The sequence below is a fragment of the Neofelis nebulosa genome, chromosome 4, assembly GCF_028018385.1.
Source record: "Neofelis nebulosa isolate mNeoNeb1 chromosome 4, mNeoNeb1.pri, whole genome shotgun sequence".
Lineage (NCBI taxonomy): Eukaryota > Metazoa > Chordata > Mammalia > Carnivora > Felidae > Neofelis > Neofelis nebulosa.
The window spans coordinates 100702419-100720757 of record NC_080785.1 but is presented as its reverse complement, the minus strand read 5'-3'; the positions used below and the strand labels follow the sequence as shown (position 1 = coordinate 100720757).

Genomic DNA, 18339 nt, shown 5'->3' with positions numbered 1-18339 from the left:
CAGTAGAATGTACCTCTAGGTGCATGGATGAAAAATCTGAGCTGCTCAACTAACCTTGCTTGCCAGAGAGGTAAAGAAATGAAGCTTATGTTTCTAGACCCATGAGGATGATCTTCCAATTTCTTAGTTTTATTTTAAAGGTTATTTATAAATAAAATACATAATCTTGGATCTTCCAATTGTTGAGAAAATTTTAAAAGTTTATATTGGGCACTAAGTCTCAATTTAGGACAGATTATGCAAATGGAATATGGAAAGTAATTTCATCCTGAGCCTTTGGAAGTGAAAAATGGTGATCCCCGTCAAGTTCAAGGTGCACAGATGCTCCAAAGCCCTCTTAGGAGAAAGGGCCAATCTAGTTTATAATCACAGATCTTGAAGAGCCCTTCTCCTGCTTAGTTAATTCTTAGTGGATCAAAGGCTCTGAAAGTGTATGTGAGACTGTGGACATCATAAGGCAGCAGTTTTTGAAAGGTAAAGTTAAACAAGTTTTTATACACAAGAAAAGAGTATGATGCAATCTAAACAAGATATCAAAGGAAGGCAATGGAATGAACTCAACCAGATTGAATTATACCCAAGGAAGGAACATATTCAAATAAGCATTCCTATTACACAGTTCAGAGGAAAAATAGCTCCGGTGATACAAATATTTAAATTTTAAAACAGCAAAGAAAATTAACAAAAGTTAGTTTAGAAGGCAAGAAAACAATTTTAAAAATGAGATTGTAAGATTTTATTTTTGGAGCGTTAGTTCATAGATAGGTTTTTGTTTGCTTGTTTGTTTTAAGAAGAGATTTGCAGTCATTTTTATAGGGTGAGGGACCAGCAATCATTCTGGGAAAGGAGAAATGAGAAGAAAATGTCTCTCCCATTTCTGGATGCAAACAAGTTATCTGTGCTGGTAAGTTACCACCAATTTTATAGGAGAATGTGGTATTTTACAGGAACTTAATAAAAAACAGTGGGACTTTGCCTCAGAACTGTGACATTTGATATATTGGGTATATTTACTTTTTTAATTAAACTTTCTTATCATTTCAAACTGCTAATATAGAGATATTTTGTCTTTAATAAAGCAAATGTTCTAAAGGAAATAATGCAAGTTTGTTTGCCAGCACTATATACTGTCCTTGAAATGATACAGCAGATATTTAAGATGAAATTATTGGTCTATCTTGGCAAAAGTGAAAATAATATACCTATCGGGCATTTTTCATAAGAAAAAGAACATAAATCTTTTTCCAATTTTGTCTTTCTTGTTTCTTTATTTCTTTTTCTTTTCTTTTTTTTCTTTCTTTTGTTGCTTAAATGCTTATAAAGTAGTTTGATAGTTTATCTGTCCTATAAAAGCTTTTCTCATACTTTAACACTTTTCAACTTATTTTTATTGTACTTCTATAGTTACAATGATCAAGTTCCCCTTAAAAGAAATTGAAGTGCTTTGCTAAATTAATTCAGAACTTCCCTTGCTTAAAATGGATGCCCTTTTCTTTATACTGGAAACTGTTCGAACAGCAGATAACCTTGAAGTCAGGTCATTTTCATGACATATTAATCTCATGGTTATGTTATATGTTCAACTAAAGCTAAAACCAGGAGATAAACATTGAACATATCTTGTTAAGGATAACTTGAAAGTTAACCTCTGAGGATCTAATACCTGCAAAGTTCTGTTTATTTTCCAAAAAATGTTAAGTAGGGGGCAAGTATATTAACTTGGATTGTTTCCGTACTCTAAATACATTCTCCGTGAGGAAGTATTTGGGCATAAAGAGACTTATTTTCTTGAAATGACATACTTCAGAATCCTTTGCTCAATACAAGGATATGGAGTCTTGTTGGCCTAAACACAAACCAATGTAAAACATTCCCCATGACTTTCTTCGAATCTTATAAATCTTATATTCAGAGTGAAAAATAAATATATCTTCAGAAAATAAATAATATTCTTATGAAGTTATTTTGTATTGGTTTTCTGATCATTTAAGTTGTTGCTGCATTCAGCAGTAGAAGCATGAGTGGTTTAAAAACTCAACAGATATGTTATGGTTATTTTTTTTTTTTGGTCTGGTTAGTGAAGGAATTAGCCAACTACAGATTTTTTACCAGTAAAATGAAAATACATATACTGGATTGGTTTCCTGACAGCATTGTTAAGGCTGAGTCATATTTCCAAATAATATTGAAATTTTGTGGTATAGTTGCATAGAAATAATAATGGGAATAAAATATCTGGTATTCTGCTTAAATAGGAAATGATTTTAATTTTGTTAAAAAGATTTAAATTCACTGGCTAATGGTTGGACTTCATAAGGACAAATGGAGTCTTTAATACACTGTTTTTAGGTTCTTAATAAGAAATAGAACATCTCTATCTCAAACCTTCTCCAGGGCAAATAAGTGGATTTGTTTCAAATTCCAAAACTTATTGTGCTTTTTTTCCCTAGGAGAATATTCCTTATTCATATAATCCTAGGGAGCATTAGATAATTATTGTTATGCAAAAGAAAAGCAAAGAAACAAAAAGAAAACCCGTGCAATGGAGACCTTAATGGTATTTAAAACCCCTCCCCCATTCCAAAATACGTGTGAGACAGACGCAGGGAAGGCAGAGGGGCATATGAATTTTGTAAAAAATAATACAATAAAAGTAATCGTCGTGTGGTGGGTTTTTCTTTCTGGAAAATTCTCTCAATACGTGACTTTTCGTACTTTTTGTCTTCTCCGTTTGCCAGCTAGAGTGGTATGGTGCCTGCATGAGCTTTCTCCTCCGCTGGAGGCTGTTCGGCACTAAATTCGTGAGGAATAATAGCATGTGATCATTCTAGTTAAAGCAGTTAATAACTGGTTAAGCGACATTTCCCTCAAACGACTGTTTTCCTCGCCCTAAAGCAGTCTCCTTCACCCCATCCCAGTCCTCCCTTCCTCTTCAACAATGCCCCAACTTCCTCCCCAAATTTCCAGCTCCTAGCCCCCCGCAATCCTACACCGCAATCCTACAACTGTATTGTCCTCCTAAGCACCGAGCGATCCGGTCTGCCGAGGCAAGAAGGAGTCAATCCATGGAGGAAAAAAGCAAACTGGAAAAAAATAAATGCTCCTGCTCCCCAGAAGGAAAACGTAGACGGAGCCGCCAAGCCCCGAGCCTGCCGCGGGCTGCCCGGCCCGAGTTCCCGGCAGCTGGGGAGCTGTCCGGCGCGCAGAGAGTTAAAGGCATCATCGCAGCCATTAGAGGGAAAAGTTGCGGCGCGGCGAGCCCGGTGAAGTCCTCCAGCCCGCCCCCCTTGCCCACTCCCCACTTCCCGAGCTGGCTCGGCGTTTAGGGAGGGCAGTGATCACGCAAGCCGGAGCAGCGGGCTGACGTTGGACGAGCTGCCAGGTAGCTGAGAGCAGGCAGCGAAGCAGCTGAGGCACTTCCCCGCGTTGCAAGCCCGAGTGTGGACTCGAAGCCTCTCCGAATCCGAGCCAGCTGGTTTTAACCTTTGCGAATTGCGCTCCCCTCTCCCCAAAGCCAGTGCTCGCTGAACCAGCAGCAGGATGTTTGCAGTGTCGCGCCCAGGGCTCTGAGACCGAGCCTCTGATACATTTGCATTCCTTTCTTTTAGGGCTTTTTGGCTGTCGGCTACACTGATGTGACCCCCCCCTCCCCTTTTTGGAATGATGGGGATCTTTTTGGCGTATGTTGGATTTGTTTTCTTTTCCGTTTTATATGTACAACAAGGGCTCTCTTCTCAAGGTAAGTGTGTGCTCATTGGCAAATATACATTTGCTTGTGGAATGTGTGTGTGTGTGTGTGTGTGTGTGTGTTCTCTACATTCAAAGAACGGCCAAGCAGATGTAGTGAGATTCTTAGCAAGTAACGGTGGAATAGTGTTCTGTTTGGCATTTTTCTTTAAAGTTTATTAAATAGTGGGCAAGCTAGATTTGAGAGCAAGCCTAGTTGGTGCCTGACAATGAAGTGGGTTCCTGTGCAAGCGCAAACACAGGGGTGTGTGTGTGTGTGTGTGTGTGTGTGTGTGTGTATGTGCGCCTTGTATCTTTGTGCATGCACTGGGTAACCACTCATGCATACATAATCATCGCAAACAAACAGAGCTGGGGATGGGGGGCTCTCCATTGCCAGTCCTCAGTGTAGGCAGAATTGGTTTAGAGTTTCCTTTTTCTGGGTCCTTGCGACTTCGTTTGCATGTGTGTTTATCAAAGGACAGACTCCTCTGAGGACCCATAAAAAGGCACGACTTGCATCACAAACAGCAGCAGCCTGCTGAATCCAGTTGTTCAGGACTTCGCAGGCTGCAGTGATCATTTCAGCACCACGAACAGATCACATCTCTGCTGCCAGAAGACTGCATCACTTAGGCAAGCAGAAATGCTATCTTCCTGGGAGCTGAAACAGAAAAGTCCTTTTCAGAGCCGAATGTCTTCTTTAACATCCGCTACTTCCTTTAAGTATAAATACGGTTCCACTTCGGTAGAGATCGTCTTGGTATTTCACAAAATTTTGAAAAGAGACACTGATGGTGCCTCTCTTTAAAAAGTGGGGGGAAGGTGCACCCACCCAAAATCAGTGCTACAGCCCCCCAGTCCTGTCCATGAGTGTGCGTTGTAGTTGTGCACCTCCATCACCCACAAATCTCCCTAAGACTACTTTCAGGGAAACATCAGTTCTTTGCAAAGTGTCCCTTAGACAAGATAAGAACAAACACCCAAAGCATTCTATGTTGAAGAAATGCCTTTGGGGAAAAGGGAACATTTCATTTTCGTGAGTTTCTTCTTAACTCTGAATTTTGCAGAGTAGCAGTGTCAAGATCGATAGTGAAAACACTGAAAAAAAATATATCTCTGGTGGCTTCAAAATAGTCTTTAATCTGAACTCAAATGAGGGGTGTGATTCTTACATGCCATGATGTACAGCAATTGGCAGCGTGATGGCTTGATGAGAACAAATACAAAGGTGAATCTGGAAAGAAAGAAATATTCGCAGCTTAGAACGTGTGCAACTTGTTTCACTGCTGTGGTCTTAACATCGCAATTGTTAACCATTGTTTTGATATATCAGGAAGGTGCATTTTGACAGGTAATCACGATCCATTCTCTGTTATATGAACATCCAGTTAGTCATAGATTGTTTAGAAACTTAGCGCAAGAGGCTCTCCTCATAGATCAGCTTGACAGATTTGTCAAAAATGTAGCTCACTGAATCCCTCTGTAAGTTTTGGGTAATGCTGCAGTCTGACAAAAGGTATGTGGGCATCTTGGCTAACAGAGGGGAGTTATTTGGCAAGCTTGTTGGCCTTTCCATTATCTGGACTTCATCAACAACAAAGTTATTTAGGCATGATCCCAAAAATGAGACAGGAATGAGGCAAAGGAAGGGGGGTTGGGGAGCCAGGCAAAGTCCGAGATGTCACGGAGGGGTTTTGTTGCCCTGATTTTTAAGTCCAAGAAAAATGTAGCGAGCTCTCAAGGAAAGAGAAGCTGACGAGAGTGGTGTGTACATTCCAACAAGATGCATTTCTGTTTTGCAGCAAAATTCACCGAGTTTCCGCGGAACGTGACAGCGACCGAGGGGCAGAATGTGGAGATGTCCTGCGCTTTCCAGAGTGGCTCTGCCTCGGTGTACCTGGAGATCCAGTGGTGGTTTCTGCGGGGGCCCGAGGACCTGGAGCCCGGGGCCGAGGTGGCTGGTGCGCAGGTAGCGGAGTCGCGTCTTCCGCAACGCCCCCCTGAGTGTGTCCCACTCACCCCCTTAGTCCTCTAGGTGTCCAGTTTAGGGGGCGCCCCCGGGGGCCCGCGTGGTTCTGTTAGCGCGACTGATGCCAGCAATACCAGGCAGTGAGAAGGAATGTGTCCTGCTGATATCACGTTAAAACCAAGGAGGACGTCCTGTTGTGGAGTCTTCCCCAGTTAAAACTGGGAATGACTTCCTCCTTTTAGTACCGGCGATGGTGGAGCTGTCCTTCCGGGACTGCTGTGTTGACACATCCCAGGACACTCTCCTCCCCTTTCCGGGACGGTGGGGTGGGGAGGGATTGTTCTGTGCCTCCATCACACACACACACACACACACACACACACACACACACACACAGCGTCAGTTCTCACGACTGAGGTTGTCAGAAAAGAGATTGGGGGAGGGGGAGAGAGAAGGGAAAAGAGGAGGGGTAAGTGGAGGCGGGCAAGGGAGCGACGGAGTGGGGGAAGAAAGGCGGGGGCGGTGGAAAGAGGCGGGGAGAGAAGGAAAGACGGAAGGGAGAGGGAATGGGGAGTGAACGATGGAGGGGCCCGGAGGTGACTCCTCAACACCCCGGAGAGGAGGGCGGAGGGGTGGGGTGAGAAGGGAAAGGAAGGTATGGAGAAACGGAGCAGGGCTGGGAAAAGGAGAAGAGGAAAAGGGAAGAAGCGGTGAGAGAGGAAAAGAGGGTCCGAGAAGAGATTGAACAGTTCAGCAAAAGAGACGGCGGCCTTATCGGAGCGGAAATAAAAAGGAAAATCTGGCAGAGACCCCACGGAGGGGTCGCAGGCTGGGCTAAGACGCAGAATCCCGTCCCCGCAAACTTCCACCCGCGCCCGCGCCCCCTCGCGGGCCCGGCGCGTCCGGGACCCACCTCCCCGCGCGCGCGACTCGGCAGCGCCCCCGCGCGGTCCCCTCCCCGCGCCGCGGTGGCCTGGGCCGCGCTCGCCCTCGTCGGTCTCTTTTCTGAATCACCCCACCGGAGACGGTCCTACCGCCCCCGCTCGGGGCTCGTCGGGCAGGCTCCACGCGGCCGCCCCCGGGTCAGGATGGGGACCGTGGGGGTCCCGAGTCTGAGCGTCGTCTCCTTCTCCCGCAGGTGGAGCTGGTGCCCGACCGAGACCCGGACAACGACGGGACTAAGATCAGCGTGAGTATCACAGCGACAGGCGACAGGGGGCGCGTGCCTTTGTCAGCTGCCAGGCAGGCCCCAGGTGAAAATTAGTGAATTTTAGGTTTTTTAGAAAGCCTTTTAACTAGTTGTCCCCGAGAACGGCAATGTCACGAACGCAGGACGAGAACCAGTCTTCCCTTTCTTATTTCACTGGGTCCCAAAAAAATTGAAGCCGATTTAAGGATGACACAATAAAATTATTTACTTTAATATCGTAAGTATTTAAACAATTACTAAAGACTCATTTTGCCGGCCAAAGAGTGTGACGCTTTTTTTCTCACTCTTTTTTAACAGTTAAATAAATAGTTGTAAGCCTGTAGCGCTGCAAGGCTAATCTTCATTCAAAATCATAGAAAGAATTATCCTTTAATAGGAAGTAAAACACTAACTTATGAAAATCTTCCTAGGCAGGAAAAAATTAAAGCTTCCAAGGGGATGTTGAAATTGTATTGAAAACACTCAATTTTCAATGTAATTCATAATGCATGCCATGTATTTCTAATGCCAGTGCTCAAAATCATATAAAGCCAAAGCCAATATAAATATAAAACATAGTGGAGGAGGTTGACCTATTGAAAATATCGAGATGTATTTCGACTGTCCTGACTATTACTTTTAATAACTCTATGTGAAATTAGAAATAAAAAGAAAATTGTATCTTTTTACTACACCACAATTGAAACCTCCTACAATCACTTTATATTGATAGAACTGCCTAGCTCATTCATAAATAATAAAGAAGATTCCATTACTAGAAATGAAATAGTTGTATAATCAAGAAGTACAAGGTCTCCTTAGCGTATATATGTGTTTAGGAATTCTTTTATAAAACACTGATATATGTAAATTATAAAATACATGTATGTTATAAAAATACATAATATTTTGTATATTCTATAATTTTTATAATATGAAACTAATACTTTATAAAATAAATGTAAATGTATAATCTAAACATGGAAGCAAATATCAAACAAAAATAAGACATAAACCCAAAACTACAATTTACCTTCATAAACTTATCGACTTTAGAATATTTTAATTCAATTATTATGCTATCACACAATTATTGTTTTCACACGATGCTAGAAAGGCTCACGGGTAAAATTAATTATTGACAATACTTTCCTTAAGTATTTCATTTTATATACATATATATGTGGCTGGATTGTTCACTGACTAGTCAGGTTTCACCCTTCACCCACGCCTATATCTTCCAAAAAGCGGTAAGGAAAATAGCTTCCCACATCCTGAACTAAGGAAGCATGCGGTTAAGAAACACGGTCATGCACACAGCTACTACATACTGCGACTAACAGTATTATCTATGCCAAAGGTTAATAAAATCTAGTGAATCAGCAAAAAATTCTCGTTATAAACTGAGGTAGAAAGTAGTTTGTTCCCAGTTTACCTACAAGGTGACCTTGGCCATGTCATGTGTCTTAAACCAGCGGTTGTTAACTTAGAATTCTCAGGTATTCTTTTATGAAACATTGTGATAGCTTCACCTCTTGGAGATGCAGACTTAATGTTTCCATATTAATCCAAGTGAGACCATTTTCTAACAGCTCCCTAGAGGATTCTAATGTGCAATCAGTGCTGAGAATCACGGATCCAAACCCCCAAATCTCAGTTTACTGTAAAAAAATAATCATATAAGTACTCCAACTATTTCAAACTTTATTAGGAGACTCAACTGACTATATTTGAAATGATTAGTCCCCATTATTTTTATAGTATTAGTATATTTATAAGTAATTTTGCATACAAATACATACATACTATGGTTATGGTTCAACTGTTGGAAACTGTATACAACTCTGTAGGTAAAAACAGATGAGCGCTCCCCAAGTTTTCTTAATTACTTGGGGCATTTGAAAGTGTATGCCTTCTTCACTTCTTTCCCTGCCTTTCAAAATCATCCAAGGCCTTAAATCCTGGGTGTCTTATGAAATCCATCATCCTGTCAGTCATGGATAATATATGATGTATATAAAATCTAGCTGTTCTGATAAAGACACTTATGGATATCTATGTGTATATGTATATTTGACATAATATAAAATTATATATAATCTTACATATTACAATTATATATAATTTTGCTGTTAATCTGGCATCAAAATTATTAGAAGAAATAAGAAAGCCGGTTTCACTCTTGAAAATCAAACCAGCGTCTGATTGATGGCCTCGCCAGTTCCAGTAGCATAAAAACCCTATCATTGCCGGAAGTATGTACTCTGCCCATAAGACCAGGTGATATTAATCTGCACCCCAAGTCATGCCACCCCATGACTGTTGGTAAGCCTGCACCAAACACTTGAGAAGAATACTTAATATTCAAGCCTTGTGTCACTACCTTTAGTAAGGCATCCCCAATGTGGGGATAAAAACACATTCTCACTTAAACCCTGGTGTCCCCAACAACATAGTTTTGTGATCTCTCAGAGTTGTAGCCTGAAGCGATGACAAGAGGCGGTACAAACTATATCCTTTACCTTATTATGTCCGTGTTTCGTTCAACGGAGCCAACCAGCGGAGGTCAATCCCATGGTTGGAAAATGGCAGACCTGGAACCTAGGATCTGGGGACCACGGGGCTGAGAGACTCTGGCGCTGGCCGGATTGAACTAATTACCCCATGATTTTGTGAAGCCAGTTGTTAGTGCAATGGGATAAATACGACCTTCGTATTTGACTGTTGAGAAAATAAATAGCTCTCTGACTGTGGCTACGAGGCTGTTAAGACCCTTTCATTTTCCAACATTAGCAAGCTTAGGAGCACGTATGGGAACAAAATCATTTGATGTAGCACTTTTTTTTTTTTTTTCCACCTGCAATTTTTCAGACAGTGAAAGTCCAAGGCAATGACATCTCTCACAAGCTTCAGATTTCCAAAGTGAGGAAAAAGGATGAAGGCTTGTATGAATGCAGGGTGACGGACGCTAATTACGGAGAGCTGCAGGAACACAAAGCCCAGGCCTACTTGAAAGTCAATGCCAACAGCCATGCTAGGAGGATGCAGGCCTTCGAAGCCTCGCCCATGTGGCTGCAGGATATGAAGCCTCGCAAGAATGTCTCAGTGGCCATTCCCAGCAGCATCCACAGCTCTGGCAACCAGCGAATGCACTCCACCTCCAGCCCTCAAGCGGTAGCCAAAATCCCCAAACAAAGTCCACAATCAGGTATGGAAACCCATTTTGAGCCTTTCATTTTACCACTCACAAACCTTCCCACAGGAAGATCGGTCAAGTAGAGTAGACAGGTTTGTGTATGATGGTTTTAAAATTGGAGACGTAGTGCAGTTGGAGTGATGACGAGATGAAGCACGCGGGGCCTTCCCAGAGGACATGAGTCGCCCCGTTAGTCTCTGGCCGTGTACACGTCCAGGGGACCTAAGAGCTGGACTTTTTTTTTTTTTTCCTTCTGTATTTACACCTTAGAAGAACAGTAAATCATGTCATGTTGGTCGCATTATAAATGCATGTTCATTTTCTCTACAGATTTATGTATCGATAATGGCCCAAATTAAGAGACTTTCACTTAATCAAAATGTAAATGAAAGAGACAACACATTTTCAGCGGCCCCTAGCTTGAAGGCAGGATTGTTCTCCAAGGGCTTTTGATTTTGAAGGAGAAACTTCAGCTGCCTGTGATGAAAGTGATAATGATAATGGGAGGAAGTGAGGGGGGATGAAAGGCAGTAAGTAGTGCAGGGTTTCGGCAACTCCCCGCAAATGTGCCTTCGATGCCAATTTAGGAGCTTAGTCACACATTTCCCAAGTCAGCTGTGCAAGTTAAAGCTGTTCTGAATAGCATTAATGTATGCAATCACTCAGCCAATGGAAACTCATTGAAGTTTTAACCTTGATGGGGGATAAAGGGTTCTTGGAATGAGCAGTCCCCTGCACGACCCCGTGACTGTTCTGTATTTTGTTCAAACACTTGACGTAATATTACAGGATGCAGGCGGCATAAAAATACTTAATTTATCGTTCTTTAAGTTTTTCCCTTCACCGTTTATCATTGAAGAAGTATTGATACTACTATTGGTAGTAGCAAATGACACTGCTAACATTCAAGGTCACTTTAGCCGTCAAATACAAAAACCTGGGCATTCATTAGGATAGTTTCAGATACATGTGTACATGTATATTACATATTTGCTGGTGAACAGCACTTTTAAGATAATGTGTGCCAACCTAGGCTTCCTTCTTATTCATCACGTGCTAATGGATATGATGTGTGGAGAGCTTGACTCAGGGTCCCTGGGGGTTTGCATCGCCTTTAAACGTGGGTGAGTTTGCCTTGGTCCTGGCAGTTTCTGCCAGTCTGATGAATAAATAGCTTAGCCCCTTAGCCTCTCTAAGGCTCAGTTTGTGTGGCTTTGTCTCATTTTCCTCCTTATCATCTCTTGTGTTTCCCAAGTTAAAAAACAAGACCACAGCTAGAATATATATGTACATATATATGTATATGTATACATATGTATATACACATATGCATATGTAACACACGGAAACACACACACACACACACACACACGCACACACACACCCCTAGTGGTTAGAATTTTTGTGTCCATTATTTAATAGAGATTCAACGTCTTTAGAGACATTGTCCCCCTCCCCTTCATGCAAAGATAAAAACAGAAGCTAGACACTATATGCAAAATTAGAGTAGCCTCAGCAGACAGTTTACAACCTTATTAGGGAGAACTCCAAAACATGGAAGTGAAATTATTAGCCTACATAGACTACTCCAAACTAGAGATCATAAATCTGTTCCACTGAATAAAATCAAATGGGTTACCTATTCCAATGGAGGATTTTAAGCATGGAATGAAATGTTCTATTTCTAAATTATTTACTTTTGGATTAAGTAACCTACTCTCAAAATAGCTAACTTATCTTAATATATTTTTCTCAGTATTGTGATTGGAGCTAAATGGTAGAATTCTAGATATCTTCTAACAGTTTTCAAGTAGGAATCACCGCTTATTTTCCACCACACCACCAGCTTGACTTGTTTTCTCTAAAGCAATGTGGGAGAAGGGATGCTGACTTCATGGATATGCATCCATGGATATGCATCCAGATATGCATGGATATATGCATATGGAAGAAAGGATGTAGACTTCATGCATAAGCATCCAGATATGCATCCAAAGCCATCTGCTTATAGGAAAGATTAATATGAAATATATCCAAATCTTTCACGTCTATGTTTTTCTACCAGTAGAAATACTAGAAAATATTTTTGATACATTTAGTAACATTTTTTAACTACTTCAGAAGCTGGGGTTGCCCAGCCACCCATTCTATATGTGTGTAAGTTTTTCAGCTTGCACAATTATTGTATACAATACAGTATCTGGGATGGATATTTATATAGTAGATTCACTGTAACACCTACATCCTGATTTATAATTTTGCTTTATAATTTTCCAGGTTATGTCCAAATAAAGCTGATTTCAATACCCATGCTTCATTTATTCACTCTCCATCCTTCCAAGAGCTTCTACGCCAGGCACAATGACACAAAAATGGGAGACATACTTCCTCTCTTTGTGAGCAAACACAATATTTGTAAATTCCATTCATCATGCATCTTTTTTTTCCCCCTTGTTCTATTAAAGGCAAGACATAATGAAGACACAGAAATTAAAATCTTGCTTTTACAGGCCAAGATAGTAACCTTTTGTCTATTTTCGCTACCAGGAGGCATGCTTCATCCATGGTACATAAGACACTGCAATATTAACCTGGGTTACAAAAGGCTGGTTTATCTGGCCTTTTCTCTTCACGATAGTCTTTGACTTGCTTGAGTAAATTATTTAGGCTGAATTACTCAACTCTTAATTCATAGTATTTTTCTGTCAAAGGACTTTTGTCTCTCTGTAGGACAAGCACTAACTGAAAGTAACTCTGTATATATACCTAGATATAATGTTCAAATTGTCATACAATTAACCAGTTTTCCTAAAAACAGAAATTTACATGAAAAAACAAGATGGAAAAAGAGCCTATTACCATCTACGTATCACAAGATAAAGATACATTTAACTATCATTTAATATAGCTAGTCCCATTTTTCCAAAAGTTAGTGAGCATGTGACTGGACCCTCCAGCTTTAAACTGTTTATCTTTATGACATCGCCTTTTCAGTTCACTTGATTAATGCACAATTAAAACCAAAATAATGAGGGAAAATGATAAAGCAAACGGATAGACAAAACCTGGCTTTTGCAACCCCTTGTTTTCTCGTTGCCAGTTCTTTTGAACTTCAGTTTTGTGCACCCATAACTGACATTGAAAAAATGTCCTGTAGATGTTCTGAGGAGGAAGAAATCCCTGATTGTAGAATCAGGGATTCCATCTTCACAGGGAACACCCAGACGTACTGGAGCGCTCCCGCCTCCCCAAACACCTCCCTCTACACACCCTTGTCTACTTGCTTCTTCCCGTCTCATCCCCCTTCCAGGAGCCAAAGGCGCCCCCCACAGGCCACCGTCCAGTCCTCCCTTTGTCCCTCTCTTCTTTCCCGGCTGCTGGACCCCTCCCCACGCCTGGAAAACTGGCAAATTGGACGGAAGGCACTAGCCGCCAACCACCATCCGGCAGGGGGCGCCGGCGCCCACTCCGCCTTCCTAGCACCTCCTTCCCTGCCAGGCCTGCAGGCAGTCCCCAGCCCGGTCCCCTCACCTCCCCTGTCTTGTCCTGCGCAGTTGCTAGGAACATCAGTCTTCCCCTGTCCTCTTGATAGGCTGGTAGAGTTTCACGTTTGTTGGCTTCTCCCCAAAACGCCTCTCTTGAATGTAGACCTCTTCCATTCTCAACTCCCTGAACTTCTCATCCACTGTTAGGATTTCCACTGCTAACTTTCCCTCAGAAAACTCCTCTACCCCTGTTTCCAGTTCTGATTTCTTTCTGGAGAGCCAGACTGCGGTTCACTCTGGTCCCCAGTGCATCTCCACATGTGCCTTCTACAAGCACTGTGGCAGGGTAGAGAGGGCTGCACCTTTGTTGACTGTACCCATTGACACGTGGGGCCTTTCCTCCCTGCCCTCCCCCCCCCCCCCGCCCCCAGCCCGGCTGGCATGAGACACTTAGACAGGAAGGTGTAAGGTAATGTTATGCAAGCACTGCAATGCCCAGTCGAGAGACCTAGCCTTTCTGTTGTTGGCTTTCTAGCTTCTGCTGTTGGCCTCTTAGAAGCCAGGCGTCATATAAGGACAGCTACCTTGAGACCGCCTTACTGAGTTGACAGAAGCCCAAGCGGGCCAACCTTTACCTTCAGCCCTCGCTGCTATTTCAACCAGCACCTTACAGCTGAGCCCAGCTGACATTAACTCCTGAGAAATAATAAAGAGTTGTAGGATGGTTTGTTTCACAGTGATATCTAGGTTAGGCCCCCAAACGCAAACAACTCAAAACTGAGTTTATTGTCTTAGCTTCCTCACCAAAAAGAAATGTTCTTCCTCCGGGGTTCCCCAATCCTTTTAACAACATGATCACCATCCACAGGTCTTGTGGAAATCTTGAAAATGTTCTTATTTCCTCTTCTTCCGGTTGCCACAATGAATCAGTTATTCAGTCTTCCAAATGGTCTCTTTAAGATAACCTTGAACAACTGCGTTTTTTTTCCTGTTCCACCAATAGAGACTTTGTTCTCAAGATGGAGCCTGTTCACTTTCCCCATCTCTTGCAACAGCTCCTAATACTTTGCCTGTTTAAATTCTAATGCATTGAACAGATCACAACAGAGCAAGTATGATATAATTACTATTTCCAAAGCACCATCGCAAACTTGCGTGGTGTAATTTCCAGCCTTGTTGCTCCCGCTTTCCCAATCCTCACGCCCATAATCTTCTTAATTGGTATTTCTGCAACATTTTCAGATACCGTTTTACCTCTGTGACTTTGCAACTGTGTTTTCCCTGCGTGGGCCCTTCCCTCTTTGCTGAGTTCCTACTCAAATGCAAATTCTTTTATAAAGCTTCCTCCTTCGTCTTAGAATTGGTTGTTTCCTCTTTCAGGGCTCAAAGCAACTTGTTTACACTTAACTTTGAAGCCATTGTTGTGCCTTGTAGTGTAGTGTAGGAATTTTTCCTGGGGCTTTCCTCATTTCCTGGCTGGATTCTGCCCTACTGGGAAGCCTCAGGCTCAGGGGATAGTCGGTCACCCAACTATAACTCGTAGGCTCCAAATATTACAATTTGCATTTGCAATCCACCAGGTGCCTGGAACAAGTGGAGTTCATGTTTGCTGGAGGAAAGGGAAACAGAGAGGGACAGTAAATCTTTGTTTTTGTTGTTTTTTTCCTTATAATTATATTTGCATAAGTACATAATACTGCCACTATTCCAAAACTGAACGAGACTCTAAAACAGTGTTTCTCGAAGTGTAGTGCAGACGACCTAAGCCAGACTCACCAAGGGAGCTGGTTAAAAATTCATATTCAAAGACTCCACCCAGGACCTACTGAATGAAAGTCTGAATCGAGAACCAGAAAGAAACATTTTTATGTGCAGCAAATTACGAAAATCATTAGCTCTACAAAGTTCTTATAGGCGAGGAAAGAATTTTGTATCGTTTCCTAGGAGATAGGCATGCATGTGTTGGATGCTACAAAATCCTTTTTTTTGAAACTGGCCTTTGGCCATCGTTTATTTTCCAGTGTAGAGATAGACTTGTGCAAAGCTGTTCTCTTTACTCCCGTGATCTGCAGCTGGCCCTTACAGGAAATCTGGCCATTGGTTAAGGGGTAGTTCTGTTTCCGCGTGTGGAGTCTCTAGTCACTCAGCAGGGACGCTGATTCTCTGAATTCCGAAATATGATGATTGTGTTTTCACCAGGAGGTGAACCTGAACACTGAGAGGCAGCTGCCTTGCTACAGCTGCTAGATGCCAAGAGCTCCTGGAGCTCCCCTGCTGCCGATAAACATGGCTGCTTTCCAAAAGTGGCCAGATCTAGTAAGAATGATCCTGAAACAGGATTCAAAGCTGCCGGTGGGGGTGGGGGTGGGGGTGGGGGGATGGGAGGGGGCAGCTGAGGGGCTGAGGGGCTTGCAGGAGATTGTTTTCCTCGCTTAAAATATGAGGAAATGGTGCGTTGCATCCAGGTAGAAAGCCCATGATATGATTTAGACCTCAATGTTGATTTTGGTTTAAATGATCCAACTTGGCTGCTTACACAGGTTAAATTAATTTGATCATCGTAATTCTATCAGTTAAATGGCTGCTATGTAAATCAAGTGTCTATGAATAAGATGAAAAATAGATTTGAGGCAGTGCTTTAGATAATACCGGCCAAGGAATCTGCTCGAGCCATGTTTGAACCGGAATTATGTAGATTAAAAGTCTATACTGGCTAAATTCTCTCACAAACCATACTTCACTCATTGAAATTCAGTACCTATCTGGGTCTATAAAACCAAGGGCCAGCTATAGGTTGGGAGGGCTTTTCAATGCACGACTGGACACATTACGGTTTACCTGTGATTTCCAGGAGCTCTGTAATTACGGAGCCATAAAGCAGAATTGTCAGTGTTCTAAGCTCTTGTCTCTAATGCATGATCCTTGAGATTTCAGAAAGCTGCCAGAGAAGCAGCTATCTGGATAGATGACCAAAGGTTTTAGAAGTTGCTGGAAAGACTTAGTTCGGTTGGCCAACGTAACACACATCTTAAAAGAGAAAATGCAGGGTTCCTTCTCCCAAGGATCGCTGCTGCCACCTATAGCTACCACAGGTGCATTCATATCAGCTGCAAGGGGTAGAAATAAACAGGAAGGTGTTCCTTAGACCTTCTGCCTCTTGCCCTGGCCTTCACCAGCAGGGGCAGTAGGCACAGCACTTGAGGACGTCCGTCCCCATCTCATGTCCATCACTCATGGACTCCATATCCATGTCATGTCTGGTCATGTCTCCATATCCTCATTTATTAAATGGAAATTATGGTATAATCCTCACCGAGTTTTGAGGATTCAATGACATTAGATACAGAGAGAGCTCGGCATTGATCAAGCCCTCAATAAATGATAACTACTTGTTGTATTAATAGGACTGTTGTTGCATGTGTTTTGTTATTATGATGATGATTATTAGGAACCGTGAAGTCCTGAGAGTACATGGTCTACACCACCTGGCTCCACCGTGGCGGAGTGTGTGTATTGAGTGTGTGTAGGTGATGAATTAAAGAAGGAAGACTGAGTCTTCATTCCTGGCTCACGTTTTGTTGTGCATAATTTCAGAACTTCCTTTTTTACTCTGTCACAATGCCATTAGTTGATGATGAATTTCCCCTTAGATAACCATACTAAATATATTGGCCACCAGCTGTCTTGCCCAAGGTTGTAACTAGATCCTTATTGTAAAGCATAATAAAACTCCAAAGGATTGTTAGGAATTTGAACCGTGTGGCCGGAATAAGCAACATGTATTTGGAAACCACAATTATACACCTCAGCTGCTCTCTTAATTAATTTCAAGCTTTCCAAAAATGACCCTCAGAATTTTTTAAATTGTAAAATAATTAAACATATATCTGAAAACATAAACAAATGAGACTAGTTAAAAGCTTTAAAAAGAGAAAAAAAATAAAATGGATTTAGATAAACCAATAACCCTCAGCTTGTTTGTTGAGTGAGCTGTGTACAAAATATCTCTGAACCTCAGGAGTCATTATTTATGACACTGAAATATTAACACATATGCCCTAAGGGTCATTTCCAGCAGTAAGTGACATGATGTATTTTAACTATCTATCAGGGTAAACCTGGCAGTGATTGGTTCCTTTTTCCGTACCTACCAGATATTGAAGCATATTATTAAGTAACTATGATTAAAAAGGTAGCAAAGGAACACAAATATGAATAGGGATGAAAGAAAATAAGAAGCCTGGGAAGCTCTAAAATTACATAAAATAATATACTGATGAACTAAAAAATACAAGAATTAAGAAAGGATTGATTTAATTAATAAGTGACAAAAGGAAACATTGTCATAATTTAGGATATATATCCAGATGAACTCAAATTAATTAAAGAGCAGAGCAGAAAAGAAAAATCAGATTTAGAAAGATTAGCATAAAATCAGATGCCTGAGGCTCTCAAGATTTGAAGTTACAAAATATACAAGTGAAAATAACATTTTACTGTAAGAAATTAAAATTTTTTGATTAAGTCAAATTTAAGTAAACCACGATGCTGCAGACAAGGAAATATGTACATCTAATACTTCAGAAAAGAATAAAATAATATCAATTTTACATATACTATGATTATGTACTCCATTCTAAATGACTTAGAGGTAGCAAAATACACTTAAGCCTATTTGGGTATGGACAGCAATACCCAAATAGAAAATATTTGGGGCATAATAATAATTCTCAACAGTACCAACAAAAATGAAAGATATACAGTATCTAGT

General features: G+C 41.6%; 1 protein-coding gene across 3 annotated transcripts in view; it reads left to right on the top strand.

The window, feature by feature from the left end:
- The first annotated feature begins 3269 nt into the window (after positions 1–3269).
- VSTM2A (V-set and transmembrane domain containing 2A) overlaps positions 3270–18339 on the top strand; it is a 28674-nt gene continuing 13604 nt past the window's right edge. The window contains exons 1-5 of one of the 3 annotated variants that reach the window (XM_058725519.1): positions 3270–3382; positions 3609–3739; positions 5532–5698; positions 6837–6887; positions 9759–10095. In XM_058725519.1, the coding sequence (XP_058581502.1) occupies positions 3661–3739; positions 5532–5698; positions 6837–6887; positions 9759–10095 (634 nt within the window). In that variant the 5' untranslated portion in view covers positions 3270–3382; positions 3609–3660. Of the gene's footprint in view, positions 3740–5531; positions 5699–6836; positions 6888–9758; positions 10096–18339 lie in introns of all 3 variants that reach the window. The other 2 variants (XM_058725521.1, XM_058725520.1) reach the window with 2 other exon arrangements.